Consider the following 19,979-nt stretch of genomic DNA (forward strand, 5'->3'; position numbering starts at 1 on the left):
CTTGAGAGCTGAGCACACGTTTAAACATCAAAATGACTGATGTGGTTAAAATTTCCTTTTTACTGTGTTAAATTCTTTTCATTAATTGTTGTATAACTACAGAGAGATTTCTTATTTCTCATTTATTTTGTAGGACTAGCACAATGGTTATTTCATGAGTGACTAGTTCATATTACATTCTTCTAAGTTAGGTATCCAAAGTACATGGACAGTCCTACTTTAAGTACTCTCTTAATGATCGGAGTTACTGTTTGACTTGTTGCATTTTGGTTTTGGATAGAATACTGATTTGTATGGTGTTCTTTTGGCTCCTGCTGAAGAGCTGGGTGGCAGCAGCAGCCTTACATCCAAACTGGCAAATAAGTCTCAAATCTGTAGTTGGTTTTAATGTAACTTTCTGGATATGTTCTGTCTTTAATAATGTTATAGTGCTTATTTTTCAGAACTAATTCATGCCTTTAAATTTTCCTTTGGTAGTTAGCTGTCCTCTTTAAGAGAAATGCATTGTTTTTCAAGAGCACATGCATCAGAGGATGAGTCTTTGAGTCCTTCCTTGTATTTGGAAAGTGTTCTCAGGGCAATGTGCTGCAGAAGCAGATGAGGGACTATTGAAGAATGTTTTGATTGAGGCACGTCAATGATTTTCCTGCTACCCTTAAGCTCTTTCATTTTTTCACTGTTAAGCTTTTGTCGAACAGAGAATCTGTTAAATACAGCAGTAAGAGTGTGGCATTCACAGGCTTCTTGTTTCTATTTCTTGTTTTACCCAATTTCTTTCTGTAATGAAGTATCTAATAAATTGACAATACACCATTAGGATGAATGAAAACTTAAGAATTTATCTGAACTAATTCAATAGATTTCACCTTTGTGATAGAGAAGTATTATTTCTCAAAAGCTGACAAATTAGTAGCTTCAGTAAACAATAGCTTTTGCTATGTTATGAGTGCAATTTCAAAAATCTATGTGAAAAATAAAATATCATGAATGTGATAAGACTTCTAAAGTGCTATGATGGATAAAAAAAGTAAGTACTGAAGTTGGAGCTCAGCATCTACTAAAAATACATTAGGGTTGCAAGTGATGTTCATATTTTTCTGCCTGCTAATATTTTCCTGGTAACTCATATCTCATGACACAACTCTTTGAAAGCACAGTGATTTTATTAAAAATAAAGAAAATCACGTATGTAGCTCAAAGCCTTTTGTAGCCTAAGTAACCTAGAAGGTTGTGCTGAAAGAAAACTTGCAGGTAGTACTTTGTATTTGTTCACATGAGATCTATGGCTTTTCTTTACCTCCCAATGTAACTTACAGATGCCTGTCATGCTTTTGTTAATTTCTGTTGTTTTATGTTAGTTTTTTCTTGTTTTGTAATTGAGATTGTAAGACTATGAAAGATAAAAACCTTTCAAGATGTGGTTATCTTTTTTTCTGCCTAGATATTAATGGATCATCAGAATTTGTCAGAACATGTCCTTTGTATGGTTTTGTATTTGATTGAATTGGGGTTGGAAAATTCTCCAGAACGAGAATCAGATGAAGAGGTGGTAAGATGTTTCATTTAAAAAAAAAAAACAAAACAAAACAAAACAAAAAAAAAAAAAAAAAAAAACCTCACTGAAAAATGTTTATTAAAAAAGGTATCATGTAGTGATACAACGTAGATCAGTTATACGTCCTTTTTTCTATTTTGTAAATCAGTGCTGGTAGCTTGTTGGAATAAAAGAGTTGAATAGAAAACTCGGATTCCTAGATTTTCAAATGAAACCATAATCAACATTGTCATTAGCAATCATATTTTTCTTATAATAATTGCATTTTTTTCATTTTTGAGATTGACTTGTACAAACTTTAGATTCTTTGTTGTGTTACTCTTAGGTTACACAGCTTCTTATTACCCTGTTTCTTTTGCTTTTGTTAGATAGCAATGATAACATGATATATACTTATTTATCAGAGTTGTAGTCTTCAAGGTAGACATCAATCATTAATTAAAAAACTATATCAACTGTAGTGAGGTACTTTTATCATAATGTTGATGTCTTGTGGAGAGCTGAAAGTTTTTGTAGTACAGTTATAAATTGCAATGATCTGTGCAGCTTTTATGAGGAAATATATACAATTTTATCTTCTTCAGGAATCTACAGGTGGACCAGAGCGTTGTCATGACAGTTGGTTTCCAGGTAGTAACTTGGTTTCTAACATGCGGCATTTCATTAACTATGTCCGAGTAAGAGTACCAGAAACTGCTCCAGAAGTGAAGAAAGAACCACCTGCAAGTACCAGTTCAGATGGTTTAGCTTCATCACAAGTAAGTATGTATGAATACTGTCTCTTTCCTGTTGGCTGATGGTTTTGTTTGGTTCGTTTTGGGGTGGGGGGAAGGGGAGATTTCTTACTATTTTTGTAAATTTCTTAAATAATTTTTTTTACATCAGAAGTTGTTTCAATTATCTTCTTCCAGATGTTACAGTTAATTAATCTTTTTTGTCCTCAATCTACCAGAGTTCAAGGCGGAAGAGCCTTCAGAGAGAGGTAGATCTGTGTGCAGTTTGTTCTCCTAAGCAATTAACTAGCAATGTGGCTTTAATCATGCTCACCTTAACATTCAGTGACATCTTCTAATTTTTCTGAATCTTCTTTTAATTTATATTGCTTTTTTTGTATTCTTGATTTGTGATCTTAGGTTGTGGACTCATGGGGGGAAAAAAAAAAGCTCTTTAAATTTATACTTATTCTGAAATTAAAACTTTATATCAAATGTAAAACATCTTTGTTAGCTTACTGCTTGAGCTTTGTGTTTAGGCTTCTTTTTTTTTTTTTTTTTTTTTTTTTGTCTTGCCACGATACTACTAACATTTAATAATTTAGAGTAGTTCTAGCTTTCTCAAATCTAGGTTAGTTTAAACTTAAATTGAAAGTGCATTTGAAACCAAGTAGTTTTGGCAGGTTTTTTTGTTGTTACTTTTTTTTGTTGTTTTTTTCTTTTTTTTCTTTTTTTCTTTTTTTTTTTTTTTTTGGCAGGGGGAGCTAAAATGAATATTCAGGAAACATTTTTGCTATGGATTTAGTATATGCAACTTGTTTTTGTGTTTCCTTAATTTGGGACTGACTGAGTGGGCTCGTTCATTAGTGTAACTGCACTTGTTGGCACTGGATAGCAAGCTCTGCTTGCAAAAATGGGTTTGTGTCTTCTGGATCTCAGCTAATTTAAGCAGGATGGACAGTGCCTGTGGGGATGTTGGGATCACCTGCTTGGGATTGAGCTACATGGTGTGACAGTACTCAGTAGACTTGTATTAAAGAAATTTAAAATAGCTCAAAGATATGAAAATGACAGATATTCCTGAAAGAGCAGAAAATGTTGCTTGGAGAATGGAATTCTAAGTTTAATGGGAACAAAGTTAGTTGTTCGGCTTTTCGGTATGGACAAAATTTCTTCTTGTATTTGGCTTTCTATGCAGCTGTGTATATCAGGTTTGTATAAAAGTATGACCTGTAGCGTTAATATTTTAGTGTACCGACTTTGAATTTACAGTTTGGAAGAAAGAATCTTAAAATGTTTTGTAGATTTCCTGCTCATTGAAAGTATTTCTGTAGCTTTATATACATGTATGTTGTTGATCCTTTATTTCTGAAAATTAAACGTTGTAATTTATTTTATTTCCACAAGAACTCGGGGACAGCTCAAGTGTTCAGTTTGGTTGCAGAACGTAGAAAAAAATTTCAGGAGATCATCAATCGGAACACCAGTGAAGCAAATCAAGTGGTTCGGCCCAAAGCATCGATGAAATGGTCAGCACCTGGTGCAACTCCACAGCTAACCACAGCCATTCTAGAAGTTAAAGAAAGCATGCTATCCTTGCTGATTAAATTACACCACAAACTCTCAGGAAAACAGAACTCTTATTATCCTCCATGGTTGGATGATGTGGATGTTTTAATCCACCCAGAAATTCCAAGATACTCTCATGGTGATGGAATGACAGCAGTAGAAAGAATTTTATTGAAAGCTGCCGTACAGAGCAGGCTGAATAAACGTATAATAGAAGAGATATGCAGAAAGGTGACGCCTCCTGTACCACCAAAAAAAATTAGTTCTGCAGAGAAGAAAACATTGGATAAAGAAGAAAGGTAACATTAATAACAAAACAGTAGGGTGCAGAAGGGCAATATGTGTCTTGCATTTACTGGTTGATCTGGTTCTCAGTAGTGCTAGACTTCTGCATTGACAGAAAGGTGGGGATCAAAGAATCAAGTAACTTTCCTTACAGAAAAGGATGAGGTTATTTATTTCCCTTTAGAAAACATAAAACATTTGCAGTGATCTATGAATATGAATGAAATACATGAAAATGAATGTTTTGTCATTCTTTGATTTTGAGTGACTATCTTCCTGTTCTCAAATCCATAAAGGCATTTGGGGACCTATTACATTGTCAATAAATGTAACAACTAAAATGACTTGATCTCATAGGCTGGCATTGCTTTTATATGACCAGGCTGTAATTTTTACTTTTTCCTGATTTTATTTCTTTATTTTTCTGTAAGTGCAATTTTGTACTAATGAAGATCATGCAGACTTAGCATTCAGTGTGATCCTCTTTGGTTACTTTGATGTATGATGACAGATTTGGCCTTGCTTATACAAGGAGTTGTCACCATAGAAACCAAAATACAGAACTGGAGAACTTGAGCTGCTTGCAGTACTTTTTGAATTGCAGTGTCATACCCTCATGGGCCATCATGGAAAATTACTGAGCTGAACTGAATCTGTCAGAGTTTGTTTATGTCGTCTTATTAAAGGCCTCTATTTACAGTCACTCTGCTTTCAGCTGAGGCATATATTGAGAAATTCCCAGGGGGAAATAAATAAAAACAGGTTTAGCGAATGCCCTGATATGATCCTCAAAATAATGAATCTTAGGATTGTTGTAAATAGAAGTTATTTTAAGAAATAGTGGCTCTGCAGTGTGACAGATAAATGGGCAGAGACGCTTGGATTTTTAAGGTGCCTTTAGGGAAGCAGGTTAGAAGCTTTGATATCCAGGGCACCTTAGGGTAAAAAACTGCATTAAATTTGCTGTTTTGAGCCTGTACGTGTCTGTTCATGCACTAGAGCAGTGAGTGTCAGGAGTACTGTAAACTGAAGAGGATTCGTATTAAATGCTGAGAGATGTTTTCAAATTCCTCATTGGTTATCTTAATCATCTCTAACTAGGTGGGAGAAAATATTGTTGTTAATGCTCATGAACGGAGTTCATGGCTCTGATAGATCTTCCCTACTTGCACTGGCCAGTGCTATGTAAAGCACTCACCACCTGCTCCATCTGGTGAGCAGCTACAGTGTGAGCTTGGCTTGGTTTTTCCCCGTTTGAACTCTCCAATTTCCCTTATCTGTAAACTCTTGACAAACTGAAGATCCCTTCCTAATAGTTACAGAAGAGGAAAATTTGGTAAATGTGCATGTTATAGTGGGTAAAGAATGGTGAGAAATATAAAAAGATGATGAAAACAGGCATTGGTGAACTCAGGAACTAAGAGATTTTACAGAAGTAACTGAATTAATTGTGATATTTTAAGAATGGAGTGAAGTGTTTCTGTAACAAGTGCTTTCAAACTGGAAGCTATCTCAAACTTAAGTCAAGAGGTAAAAAATGTTGGTGGCCAGTATCATAGGTGGATGTTGGGGAGGGGATGCCATTATGAAGAGTCTCAAATGGAGAAAAGTTATCTGTAATCAGGCCTGATTTTAAAAAAAAAAAAAAACAAACAAAAAAAAAAAACAACCTACCTCATTTGCAAGCTGATTGGTTGTTCATGAGAAATTAGAGTTTTGTGATGCCAGGCATTTCACTGTTACTTTGTGTTTGTATAGTAGAAAGATGACTTTCAAGATTAAAGACCTGGGTGGTGGAAGTGTTTTCTTTCACTTGGTTGTTTTTAGTGATAGCAAGGACCCTCTGGAAGTTTTTTTTTTTTAGGACAGAATTTTCTGAGTTCCTTTCATAATTAAGAGTTTTTGCTTGTTTATTTCTCACCAGAATTTACTTTTAATGCAATATTTTTTTTTTTCCTTGAAAATAGGATTTTTAGTTAGAGAGCTTGCAGTTTGAATGATATCTAAAGTGGTAATTGTAATCAACCTGATGTTATTTTTCCACTCTATTTGACACTTACTCCATTCTTTTCCTTTCCACGTTTCCCCCCACTTTCCCCTTTTTCTTTCACTCAGACGACAGAAGGCTAGGGAAAGGCAACAGAAATTGTTGGCTGAATTTGCCTCAAGGCAGAAAAGCTTCATGGAAACTGCCATGGATGTTGGTAAGTTTACTGTGATTAACTGCACTTAATTTTTTTAAAATTTTCATGTTAGTATTACTGTTTTACAGTTTAAAACAATCAAAAAAAAAAACCCAGACATATTCTACCACTATATCAGCTTCTGCACTAAATTTTTCTTAAGCTGCTTAAACTCATGTGTTCAGTATTATCTGTTATAGAAAACATAAGCGTGAAGGAATAGGGTGAATGATCTGTTTAAAATATTTAAGAACAGCACATTACCTTTCATACATATGCTTTTTTAAAATTAGTATGCAGTGGATGAAGTAAGTAAATTAGTGTGATGTGTTCTAAAGTATTTCCTTTTTTATAAAAAAAAAAAAAACAAAAAAAACACAACTTTCCAAAATTAGTCTATGTTGGAATTTTTTAATATGTAATTTAAGACTGCTTAAGAATGCATCACATTTTAATAAGATAAAGGTTTTTGCATTTTGAGTTTATGCATAGAATTGAGAAAAGCATTAAGTGAACATGTGCATTTTCTGTTACCTTCTGTTTATATTCTGTGGCATCTGTACAACGGCATTGCCATTCAAACTTGCCTTCATATAACTAAGTGAAATTTAGGAAGAGTTGTGTTAATGAACTAGCATGGAACAGAATCCACTGTGCTGTCTGTAGCTGTTTGCAGGATAAATGTAAAAAAATATCTTTCTAAGGGTAGCACATACAAACACTTGAGACTGTCCAGTGAGTCAAAAACGTGTTGTAGAAGGCACCATGGGCCACCTAGTCTGCTGGTATAGGTGCTTTTACATTTTTATTTTGGGAGTGTTTGTCTTGGTGTGAAGCTTGCGTATTATCGTGTGCAACTTCATGCAGGAGATTTTGGAAACTGTGCTGCCCTTCAGGCTGATCTTGCTAAGAACAAAAATAAATCTCTCTGCCTCAGGTTAATAATAGCCTTTAAGAAATACAGTGATATTTGTGACAATCGCTGTAAGTTTCATAAATATGAAATACAGTGATTCAAAGCTGCAAAACTGTTTAATCAACTGTAACTTAGTGAAAAATCTGTAAACTGGTCTATTTCTGAAGTGGCTGATGTGATTTTGTGTTTCTTTCCCGTGATGTTGAGTCTCAGCAGGACCTCATTTTGTCCTTCAAGCTAATGCTCCTTAGCTAGTTTATAAAAAGAAGTGCAGAGTTTTAATGCAAGGTGACATATATTTCCTAACACTCAATCTTCTGAACCCAGATAGAAAAATTAAATTAAGTACTGATCTCTAGAGAATAGATGTGCTGGGTCAGTACAGATGATATTAGCATGCTAATGGCTGCTTTGATGCCTGCGAGCCACTTTGACGCACAGTGTATACAGCAGGAAATATGTTGACTAACGTCAGAGGTTGTAAATTGTATGTATTGTGTTCAGACACTTCTACACAACCCTTTGGGTTTTGGGATTTGGCTGAGTAGGGGAAAGAGCAGGAATGAATCACGCCTTTAAACTAGGGAGAATACAACAAGGGGGGGGTGGGAATCAGACAGCAGTGTGTTCTGTGATGAAACTGAGGCTGTAGGAGAAGACTGATGGGTGCTGGCTAGGAGGTGGGAAATGCTGAGATTATGTAACTTTGGGGCTCTTGTTCCTATTGGTACAGAAACTAAACAAAGAGCTAAATAACTCTTTTTAAAAACATGGGAGCGTTCGAGTGCTTGACACCACCCTGGGTTTCTGTCATGGTTTAAATATTTTCATCCTTCAGTGATTTTTTTTATTTTTATTTTTATTTTTTTAATCTTTATTCATATTTATCCAGATTTCTTTGTCCCTGTAAATTAGTACAGAAAAGTCCTGAAACTGTAAGGCTGTGGGGTTTGTTATCACATAGGATGAACCTTATTGTGCATTTTCCATGTGATTCTCCTTCATGTGCGTTGCCATCGTTAGGACAAGTGTGAGTGCAATGAATTAGTTTAAAACTGTCTCTTCAAGGATGGAAGCCATGAGCAACTTTGGTTGCTTTCCAAAGCATGATTAACAACAGATAAACTCTCTGTCTCACATGGTTGCTGCCCACCTGGCAGGCTCAGGCCTAGCCTGGAGGTACTCTGGCCCTCCTCTCTCTCCCATCATGGAGCGCTGCTTCATAAGGGTGCTGAGCTTGCCCTGGTTTGGCTGCTAGCAGGTTATGCTCAGAGGAAAACTGCAGGCTTATGCAAAAATTGTTTGAAAGATGGTGGGATAATATCCCCAAATGTATGGCTTTGCAAATAGCCGGTAAAGCATTCCTTCAGTGCTCAGTAAGGCAACATTGTTCTGGGCCGTAACACACAAATGCTGTTTTCATCAGAATACCTTCTCAGTGTTGGGAAAAAGGTGGTGAGGGTTTGAGCTTCAGTGGAAGCAAAAGGAGGTGGTGTAGATTATTCTTCACCTTTTTTTGCACCTCGTACAGTCAAGGTAGTAAGTAGGTTTGTATCAGAGCTAAACTAGAAGGAATTTAGTTATATCGCATTCAAAGTCCAAATATAAAAGGACATTTAATAGAGTAATTGTTTCATTAAGCAGTCTAGAGCTTGGATTTTTTTTAATTAGATTTATGGTTTTTATTCTATGTTTCTGTGTTTTCTATATCTAATGGATAAAATGGCACTGCAACTTTGCTTTCTCTCATTATATCTGGACGAAATTGGTTGATTAGGAAGCCCTCCTTGGTGCTGGAAATGTAGTTCCCATGGAATTCTGTTGTTTGCTGGAGTGGCCTAGCACTAGGTCTAAGCAGCTGGGAAGAAAAGTGCATTCTGAAATTAAATTGGCCTGATTTTTGATGTGCCTTTTATATGTAGTAAATAGAAGAAGATCATGCATACTGAATTGGTTTTAAATTTCTTTTATGTTTGAAGATCTGTATTTCTTTTCCTCAGGTTTAAAATAATGAATGAAACTTAGGAATGAATGATATGTTATCAGTAAAATGTTACCTCGTTTCATGTACTTCAGCTGATTTGTTCAAAATCACATTGTAGGAAAAGAATACAGTGTGGCACTTAGTAAAATACTGAATGCGTGCATGTGTTTCATTTATGACATTTTAGGAAAAGATAAAAAAAATAAAAGGCAGCAGTTCTAAGGTCATTCTCATATCATGTAACTCTGACATACAGGTATGTGTGAGTATGCTTTGCACAATTATGAGGTGATGTTAAATATGAAAAATAGCTTTAATGTTTTCTTTCTCATGTGTTTTAATTGCTGGGAGGTTTTCTGGCTGCTTGGACTTGAGCAATAAAAAAAATGGTTCAGTTGCTCTGCTTTTTTGTTCACTGTCATTTGACTGCCACTAGATGGTGATAAATGTGTGTACAATGTTAACAGCTGTAGGTCAAGGAAGATTGCAGTTCATTTTCATTCACGTGACCCTCAGTAAGTGACTGAGAAATCCAAACATGCTAAAACAATGTAATTTTGATGCTGCCCTGTGAATGAAAATGTTGGAGTCCTTCATAGCACAAAAAAAAAAAAAAAAAGGCATTCCTGTTCTATCCACATTATCCTGTTCTGCATGAGAACTGTTGATAGACTGAAGGTTTTTGGGTTCTGTGTCCAGCACCTTGGCCTCCTTAGGGAGATGAAGCACGTGGCTGAAGGTTAGCAGGAAGTGTTTTTCTTTGGGAAACTTAGTGGGCAAGAACAGAAAGCATGTATGCTTGTATTCTAAATCAAGAATCTTGATACCATGTGTTCCTAAGAAGTTAGGAGAGCATCACATAGTCCTAAGGTGGTTTTCTTCCAAACAAAAAAAATAATTCTTAGCTTTATTTAGATGTTTTCAGTGGAGACAATCTCAAGCAGATTTTGACACATCCTATTTGTATGCAATCTGCAGAAATAACTTTTGTACTTTTCTATAGCCATGCATAAAATTTCATTCAAACAAAGCTTAAGAAATTAGGAATGTGTGAGAACTGTTAATTAAAGAATTTTCACAATGTCTCCAAATAAAATCTTCCTCCACTTAACTTTGGTGGCATAATCTGATGGAACACAGCCCTGCAGGACCTGTGGTAACCGTCCCTGCTTTGGGGCTGTTGAACTAAAGGACCCCCAGAGGACTGTGTCTTCTTTGGCCCTTCTGTGATATTAAACCAGCTGTACAAATACCAATATTGTCAATATTCCTTCTGTTTTGGTTGACGCTGTACCCTCCTCCACTTCCAAAACCCGTTACCATTGCTTGTCACATGGGTTAAGTCGCATCATTTGTGTTTGCTTCAGTACTCTGAAGCTGATCTTTAGCCTTGTATATTTGTCTGTGCCCTAGGGAATCACAATGTAGATCATTGAAAAAACACAAATTTTAGATAGCAAGTTTTATATTATCCATTATCTTATGTAGCATGACAACATATTACTTTGTTAATGCATTCCAAATTTTTGAAGACTGTCCAAGTTTCATTTAAAAAGAAGAATAATTTTATTATGTTTCCTTTAAACTATGTTTATCTTACAAAATGACTGGCAATTAAAATTGATGACTTAATCTGCATGTGAGTTGTCTCTGCATTTTTAAAATTGCTACTTTAGATTTATTCTGTCAATAATTAGATGGAAATAGTTACAAGGATCTCCAGTTTTAGCAGAGATTCTGTATTTATTTGCCCTTCATCTCAATGTATTCAGAGTTTTTGGGATAGTATCTAATTGAATAGAAATTGCATCTTAGTTGTATAGATGTTTTAAAAAGATGAAGTTTAATACAAAAGTCTTGAATATGGGAAAATGTATACTTTCCTGCGTAGATATCTTTATACTTGAAAGAGCAAGATTTGTTACAAGTAGCCTTCAATATTTTTGTTCTAGATTTAACTAAAGAAATCATTTTGGTATGTTCTTCACTACATCAGTGCAAGCGCAACTGGATTTCTTTCCCTTGGTTTTCTTTTCCCTTCTCAGAATCGCCAGATGCTGATATTGCCATGGAGATAGCTACATCAGAACAGCATGTTTCTGAGGCAATATATGATTGTGTTATTTGTGGACAAAGTGGGCCTTCTACTGAAGAAAGACCTACTGGGCTAGTTGTACTACTACAAGCATCTTCAGGTATGAATGTTTGACTTATCGATAAGCAGTGATTCTATAGCCTTTATAATGAACGCATAAATACTGTTGAGTATCATGAAGTGTGGAAAGACAATGAAGTCTTTTTTTTCTTTTTGAGGGTACTGGGAAATTTTAAATGTTTGGAAGAGTTGTTTAATTCCTTCATAATTTCTACAAACCCAGAAGTATATAGAGAAAATAAGTTGCAGAAGAAAGAGAAAGAAAATAGCTGTGTGCATATACAATTCCAGTGCAAAAGCACTGCTTTCAGTATTAGTTTTTTAGTAATGTTTTTTACTGTCTTATTTCAACAGAACACATTGTAGCTGTAAGCTAGAGTATTCCTGCTTGTTTTCTTTATTCTTTGGTATATTGTTATTCATTACATTCTTTATTGTTTTTATTCTGTATACAGTGTTGGGTCAGTGCCGCAATAGCACTGAGCCAAAGAAACTGCCAACTACTGAGGAGGAGCAGATATATCCTTGGGATACCTGCGCAGCACTGCATGATGTGAGGCTTACGACTTTACAGCGATACTTTAAAGATGTAAGTATTTCACTCGATTGAAACTAACGCTTAAGAAATTAGTTGTGTGAAAAGGTAAATGAAAATACAACAGATTCCTCCTCGTAGCTTCTTTTTTTACACTTAGTGAATACTTTGTACTATTGTAATAGTCCACATGGATTACATTTGATAGGGTCCTTATTTTCATATGATGTGTAGCTTTCCCCTAGCTATGTTTTTGGTATAGGTAACTACCATGTCTACAGATGTATATTTATTAAATATCCCACCGATACTGTCTAGAAGAGAATATTTGACATTTTAGCATGACCACATAATTGAGATGCATTTTTGCTGGCTTAAGTGTTATTTTCAAAACACTGGCTTTGTGGCCATTCTGTGAACCCAGGAATTACTGTTGGTAGTAAGTAGTTCAGCAGGAGAGAGAAAACAGAACTGTTTTGACCTATAAAAGCTTTCTGAACCACCATAAAGTGAAGATGAGTGAACGGAAAGGAGGGGCCAGCAGAAGAAAGTCCTGTTCTGCTATATCCTGAATGTTGCACAAAATTCAGTAAGTTCAGATGTGCATTCACTGATACATTATTATCTGTTTTGAAGTCTATTAGCTGTTCCAAAGAGAGTTCTGCTTTGCTTCATGAAGCTAAAAGCAGTACATCACGATTTCTCTAATTTTGAGAGCAGTTCTTGTTACTTAACAGGACTTGTTCACTGTTAGACCTTCATGGAAACGCTGCCTGTTATTTTCCTTGCTACTGGATAAATCAGCTGTATAAGACAATATAATTCTGTCATGAGGTATCATTCTGGAAGAGGAAGTGTATCCTATGATGTGCTAGCCCTTGGGTTGGTCTAACCAAATAAGCATTTCCAAGCTTAGATACTGGCTTTAAAGAGGAAAAAAAAAAATTGCATTTTTCCACTTCTGTGCCGTAACATTAACAACAGACTAGTCTAAGACACGCTATAATGCAGTGAGCAAATGCATCCTGCTTTCAAAAATTTCAGTCATTAACATTATTTGAATTAAGCTATTTCTACTTTCAAGTTTCTAGGTCAGTACAGTGCTAAAATATGTCTCAGCGTGAAAGAATTAATCCTTAAATTACTTTTGGCATAAAAATGGAAACATCTGATAGTGTCTTGAGTGACTTGTTCAGCTGAGCTAAGCATTAAAAGTCCTTTGTTTATCATCTGTGTCCTTCCCAGTGAGTGTCCTTCCTCTAACAACAGATTTCCGAGCACAGATTTCTTGCCTCCTGATAGGAACATTTTTTAGTTATGAAACATGTTGTAGTTTATTCTGCCTGCAAAGGGAAAAACTAGGAAAAAGCTGTATTCTATATACAAATTAGTTAGCTGTAATCTTTTTCTCTTGTTTAAATGTTTAATTGGAATTTCCATCTGTCTATGAAATAAATTACTTATTGGGGGAATCGAAGAGTAATTATAGTCAATAGTTAGGTTGACTGTATCTATATAGTTTGCAAGCATATTTTCAAGAATTCCTCATTGTAAGCTTGCCAGTGGTGACTGTTTTTTTTCAGTTCATTACTTTTTCAAGAGCTACCCAATGTTTAAGTTTGAAATGTGGGCTGTTAAGTGCAATATTTGAGTAAGGTTCATGTTTTCAAAGCATTCCTAATATAAAACCTAATTCACTAAACCTAGTAACACATGATTGCCTGTATGTTGTATTATTGAAAGTGTTGTTCAACAACTCATCAAAAAAAAACCACACTGAATTTTAATAACAGATTGGCATTAAGTTACGTAACTGAGTTGGTTATTAAATTTACTACATAAAAAAAACTAAATAAAATCCATTGCAGGAGCATGTTGCTGTTGTACATGGGAAAGCCAGGCTTGTATTATTGGAATAGGTAGTATAAGTATAAAGCTAAGAATAGTATAAAGTATAAAGATCTAAGTATAAATTCTCATAATGTACTGCAAGAAACTCTTTGTAGAGGTCATAGTCTTAAGTGATAAGAAGTACAAAATTTAATTGAAGTGATGAGCTCTGTTGGAAAGAATAATGTTATGGCATACATGAGAGTTATTAGCATAAGTAAATACCTTATGAAAATACATACTTTTTTAAAAAAAATTTCCATAATATATATCTTTTATGTTCTTATTTGCATGCAGTGTTGTTTTTTAATTGTGAAATATGCTGTGGTGGATATCTTTTATAACCTTTATATTTATTTTATTTATTTATTTATTTAGAGTTCCTGCCTGCAAGCAGTCTCAATAGGCTGGGAAGGAGGTGTTTATGTACAAACCTGTGGTCACACTTTACACATTGATTGTCATAAATCTTACATGGAGTCTTTACGGGTAAGTAAAACTGCAGATTGTCTTTTTTCACTTGGATCTATATAGTTCTCAATGAATTCGGTTGGATTTATGCTCTCCAATTCAGAGAAAAATGACTTGGTACTTATGTTTTGCATCAATGGACAAATTGCTTTTAATACCATTCCAAACCATAGATTTCTTATTACCCCTTGAAGTTACTAACAAAAGTACTTTGTTTTATAACTTATTTAGATATATCGGGAAATAATGCTTGACTAAAGTAACATTGTCATTAAAAAGTGAAATCCATGTTGTTTCTTTTTTTTTTTTTTTTTCTGACGTGCATGTTCACTTAGTGCATTCCTCATGTTTTCATTCATTTCTGTTGAATAGATTCCTGTTTTGGTGTTCAATGTGTAGTAGAAATCACCCAGGAATTGAAGAAAAAAGATGTATTTCAAAAGCATAAACTTAGTGTCAAAACTGACTTTTCATATATGGTCTGAGAAAATGGGATGATATTTCTATTTATGTTGCTGGCCTCTTTTTGTAGCCCAAGTGCAGATCTTAGAATGTTACTAGAAAAAGAAAAGTGGTAGGATGTCATCAGATTAAGCAATTATTTATTTCTGTATTATTTAGTGCAATAAAATAAAGACTAAATCATGATTTTTTTTCAATGTGGAACTACTTTTTTATTGAAAACAATTTATGTGATAATTCCTTAGTTTTGTTCATAGCTTTTCTCAAAATAGAAACAAAGTCTATGACAATGTTCTGTAGTTAACTATCAGCATTGTTCATCATGTGAAATTCACCTTTAGAGGATTTGGAGTCTGAGCCACATTTGGATTCAATAATAAATTGTTCTTTTCCATTTAACTGTAAAAATACCTCTAGGGGGTAGTTGTGTCATCAAGGTAATAAAGTAAAATTTGGACTTTCCCTGTAGAATCTCACTTCACAGAATTTTAGAAAAGTAACATTTTTCATCATATAGATACTGAATTTCCTTTCCTGGTGGCTTCTTAGCTAAACATCAGATAAAATTTTACTCATTTAAGATTTAGGTATTGAACTTTTGGCCACAGTTTCTATCACTGCTAGCTGGATTAGCATGTAGTAATTTTGGCTATTTGTAGCATTCCTAGTACCAAAATGATTTATAGACTTTATGTGGATAAATACGATCAGAGGTCAACATCCAGAAAAGCACGTGTAAGTTTACCAGAATGTCTTGGCATTGGGGCCAATTGCTTGATATTTAAGTTATAATTGGACTTGATTACTTAAGTTTCTTGGTCTGTATTTACTCAAACATATTTAAGTACTTTGTGACTGAAAATGAAACTATCTTTTGACAAATGAAAAGGTGTTATGAAAGGAATATTAAATTTGAATGGAAGTATCAGAGACAGCATGCATGAGTTGTTTGAAGTACCACACTGAAGTATTGTGTATTTTCTTATCTATTTTGTTATAAACATTGAGGAGTACTTAAAATTAGAAATATTAGTTGAGTTAGAGGATTGTAGCAGTCTGTAGTAGATCTTTACACTTTATCAAGTGAGAATTATTCTTTCTTTACAATTTTGGTTTGAGTTTCTGTTAATCAATACACCTAGAACTATGAAGTCTAATCTTGAGCAGATTTCAGCTACATCTTCTTTATTTCCTTTTAGAATGACCAGGTCCTCCAGGGTTTTTCAGTCGACAAAGGGGAATTTACTTGTCCTCTCTGTAGGCAGTTTGCTAACAGCGTTCTTCCTTGTTATCCTGGAAACAACGTGGAAAGAAGCCTTTGGCAAAGTCATAGTAACAAGTGCATGCAAGATCTTGTACAGGAAGTGGAAGATCTTCAAGAACAGCTGGGAACTTTCCCAGTAAGCATCAGTGTAAGGCAGAAAGATCCTTGTTAATTTGCCTCTATGTATCAGTTTTACCTTATATTGTATTTGTGACCTCTTAGAAATGCAACAAAGTGGGAAGTTTCATTTTGTTTTTATACACAAGATAACATTGTTTCATTGTTTGATAAAAATGTTTCAAGCACTTGTAACATTTGGATTGCTTGCTAGAGTAAGCCATAAAAAAAAGAAAGCAAAAATGTGTTTTGTAACTTTTTGTGGATTGCATTTTCACTTATCTCCATCATTATTTACATAGAACTGAGTGATATAATATTAAATTAATTTGTCATTTCTTTACAATATAAAAATATCAATGTCCTTCTGACTGGAAGCTGTTGAAAGAATGTTAAGAGCAGTTTAAGATGTGGATTACTTGTTGTACTTGGAGTGTAGTTTACCAGATGTCCACATATTGCGAAGCTTCACCAGGCTTTTTTTTTGTTTTTTTTTTTAAAATCTTCCAGTGTCGATGGAGGTGTGTTATTTTCATGTCCTTGTGCAATGCAGATACTGTCTGAAATAATGCAAGGTGAAGAATCTCACTGCTTGCACTGTTCTCAGAGTCACAAAAACCTGTAACGTTCTGTGAGACAGAATGTTGACTTCTAATGCCTGTTTTTTACATAACTGTGAATATATTCATATAAACATGAATGTACTAAACTTCGTGATCAGCTATTGAACTTCTTTGAGTAAAACTAACTAAACTTTTGTGTCCTTGTTCATAGTCTGAAACTAACCTCAGTAAAGAAATGGAATCTGTAATGAAAGACATAAAAAGTACCACACAGAAGAAGTATACAGATTACAGCAAGAGTCCTGGATCCCCTGACAATGACTTTCTGTTTATGTATTCAGTAGCCAGGTGAGTATGCTTTTTTGTATTATAAGTTCATCGCTAACGGTATTAACCAAACAAGTTTTCTTCTTCTAAGTAAATAAATTTTAAAAAGTATTACACTCTCCACAAAGCACTTCTTCAGCACTTAGTACATGAAGATTTTAGTTTTCTGATTTTCATATGCAGGCATGCACAAGATGGAGTGATGTGTCTCTCTGTTCACTTTTAGTATATGCAGTGGAGGTGCAAAACATGGAGACCATCTTGTCTGCTGCTTATCTCATCTGTTTTTTTGTTTAAGGCTTTGCTTTTTTTTTTTTTTTTTTGGCTGAATTTATTTTCTTCCTTCCTTTCCAAGATGTTAAATATTCTTTGCTGTTATTCAGAGCAGTAGACTATTTCTGTATCACTGCTGTATTGATGCTTTTTAAATCATGAGATGTTTTTAATCTCTTCATCAGACATAAGTTTTCTTTACTTAATTGGGGCTCACAGAAGGAGCCTCTCCTATGTCAGCAGCTGGAGTTTTCTTCTCATATGGTTAACGTTTATTTTTTTTTCCTAGAAAGTTTCAAAACTACCAGTATTTTTCTAGGCTATGTGATTCCACACATATTGCTGTCACTATCACAGCCAGGAGAGCCAAGAAAAGGAAATGGTTCCTGCTCTGGCCACGCTGTTAATTTTAATATGCTCTAAATAGTTAATCTTTTTGGACTTACTCTTATACAAGGCTTTCTCAGAAGATGATGCTGAAATAAACCAAATAATTTTCTAGATCCTGACTTTCCTACTTCCTGTAGGGAAGCTGCTGACTGCAGAGAATGTATAAGAATGCACGTGATATAACCCAGTAGCATTTCTTTTTTTAGTTCTTTGTACTCTTCCTGATACAAGGTAAAGAAACAGGCAGTATCTGCATACCTCTTGTTTCCTTGATACTTTCTTTTATGAAAGCCCACAAAGAGATGTGAAGGTGAGCTATTTTTTAATTAGGAGTCTGCACAACTTAGTAAAATCTGTTTTCTCAGGTTTTTTGTTTTTTTTTCTACTGGTAAGAAGATAAAGCCGCTGTTCTACAAAAGTCTTTGTTTCAGTGAATGGCGCAAATAATTTTTTAGGTAGAGGAAACTGTCTGTTGTATAGATTTTTTTTATCCTGTTTTCTTCCTGTTGAGGGGGCTGAGGTGGAACAGTGGACCACAGGTGTCTCTGAAATATCCTTTGTTATCAGATACCAGATATCTATGAGTGATACCAGATAACAGTTTTTCTTCTTTGAGAGACTAGACAGCGGGAGCTCTGTATCCCTTCAGTAGAGAGCAGGTGGTATGCAAGTTTTCATTATCAGATTCTCTAGGCAAAAGAGAGCTTGAATAGGCAGAAGATACACTAGTTCTTCTCAAAAGTGACTGGGGCCGTGTCTAATGTAGACCATCTTACAGTGAGATGTGTTTCAGTTTAACAGAAGATGCTTTTGCTATTGTGTGCTATTCTATCAAGGCTTCAGTGTGCCTCAAAGGAGCTGTCTTAGGAGAAAGGCTAATATTTAGCTTTTCATGAAAGCTGAACTATGAGCTCCTGCCTTTGAGGAGCTTGGGGCAGTGGAGAAGTGAGAATTAGTATGCCATGTGTGAGGAAGTATATGATTCCAGAAATCTGTCTGTACGTTACGTAGAGTGAAGAATACATCAAGAAGAGTTTCTTCAGGATGGTCTTAAAGTTTTGTTTTGTCAGAGTACATATGTCTTGGTGAATGGAAAATTGAACATACTGGATCTAGAAGTGTTCTTATGCATTGAGGAGGTAGTGCCTTTTGACTTAAGTTTTAAAAAATGCTTTAATGGGAAGCTGTCATTCCTTTCGTTCTCCAAATTAGTTACCAAAAGATTTCTATAAATCAAACATACTGGTTTCATTTATATTCCCATGATGAACTGGCACGTACTGATGTACAGTTGCTATTTTGTCCACTAATATGAAATCCCTGCTTCCTTGCTGGTAGATTTTTAGAAGTTCAGTGAGCACTGCAAATCGCTTGAAGAGTGGAAAATTCCCCTGTCACACAGATGCCCTTATCAGCAGCAACCAGATGGAGCTCTGAGCAGGCACATTATCAATGTTAAATTGCCTTTTTTCTGAATAGGGAGGATTAAAGCATTCCTTCAGAAATGGGTGGCATAAGCTGCAAACTTAGGCACAGTAATATTCTGAATTGTAACTATTTTAGAAACATATGAAAGTGTCTTAATAAACACTGCATATCAATAATATATTGTTCTTTCAAACTGATGGTGCTGAAATTTTAAAGAAATATTCTAAGTAGTCTTCCTTTGGTTTCTTCATAAATGTGTGTGCACGGGAGGATGTTCTAAGTGAAATATATTATGCATATAATTTTTGAATAGATTTTAATGTGTACTCAATCATGTTGTATTGAAAATAAAGTTGTTTAATTTTACCTCAAGGTCTAAAACTGAGCTTTGCATTTCGGATTAAATAAGCAGAAGTACAGATTTATTCCTTCCTTCTAGTTAAAGGAACGTATGTTGATTTGTTTAAACAGCCTATAAGAGAGCATAATGCAAATTGTTTGCTCCCAGTCTTAAGCGTAAAAGATAATGCAGTACCGAAACATCCAATTCCAAAATCAAACAAAGCTGTTGAATATGGCTGAAACAATTGATGCCCAAATATCAGATTACAGTAATACGGAGAAAGCAAGCATCAATGTGGCATGCAGAGATTTAGTGACAGCTCCTGTGTCATACTAATGAGCTACATGAATACCAACGTTTTGCTCAGAATTAACCTCTAGTGCTTTTATTAACTAACTTAGCAGCAAAGATCAGTACTTCCATTATAATCTAAGCTATTTTTATACTTAGAGACTTGATGGCGTACTCACTGTCGTGGCTTTTTGTTTAAAGCAAAACAAAAGTCCAGCCTTTAAAGAGAGCACTTTTCAGGTATATCTGATTGAATGAAATTTAA

At 34.8% G+C, this 19,979-nt stretch overlaps 1 protein-coding gene across 8 annotated transcripts in view; it reads left to right on the plus strand.

The window, feature by feature from the left end:
* UBR3 (ubiquitin protein ligase E3 component n-recognin 3) overlaps nt 1-19,979 on the plus strand; it is a 93,432-nt gene that overhangs the window by 39,818 nt on the left and 33,635 nt on the right. For 3 of the 8 annotated variants that reach the window (XM_052674955.1, XM_052674947.1, XM_052674954.1), the window contains 10 exons: nt 1,442-1,549; nt 2,140-2,313; nt 2,508-2,537; nt 3,676-4,136; nt 6,238-6,326; nt 11,251-11,400; nt 11,816-11,949; nt 14,164-14,274; nt 15,918-16,130; nt 16,874-17,010. In XM_052674955.1, the coding sequence (XP_052530915.1) occupies nt 1,442-1,549; nt 2,140-2,313; nt 2,508-2,537; nt 3,676-4,136; nt 6,238-6,326; nt 11,251-11,400; nt 11,816-11,949; nt 14,164-14,274; nt 15,918-16,130; nt 16,874-17,010 (1,607 nt within the window). The remainder of the gene's footprint in view (nt 1-1,441; nt 1,550-2,139; nt 2,314-2,507; nt 2,538-3,675; nt 4,137-6,237; nt 6,327-11,250; nt 11,401-11,815; nt 11,950-14,163; nt 14,275-15,917; nt 16,131-16,873; nt 17,011-19,979) is intronic. The other 5 variants (XM_052674949.1, XM_052674948.1, XM_052674950.1 and 2 more) reach the window with 5 other exon arrangements.

The sequence above is a fragment of the Tympanuchus pallidicinctus genome, unplaced genomic scaffold (assembly GCF_026119805.1).
Source record: "Tympanuchus pallidicinctus isolate F22 unplaced genomic scaffold, pur_lepc_1.0 scaffold15, whole genome shotgun sequence".
Taxonomy (NCBI): domain Eukaryota; kingdom Metazoa; phylum Chordata; class Aves; order Galliformes; family Phasianidae; genus Tympanuchus; species Tympanuchus pallidicinctus.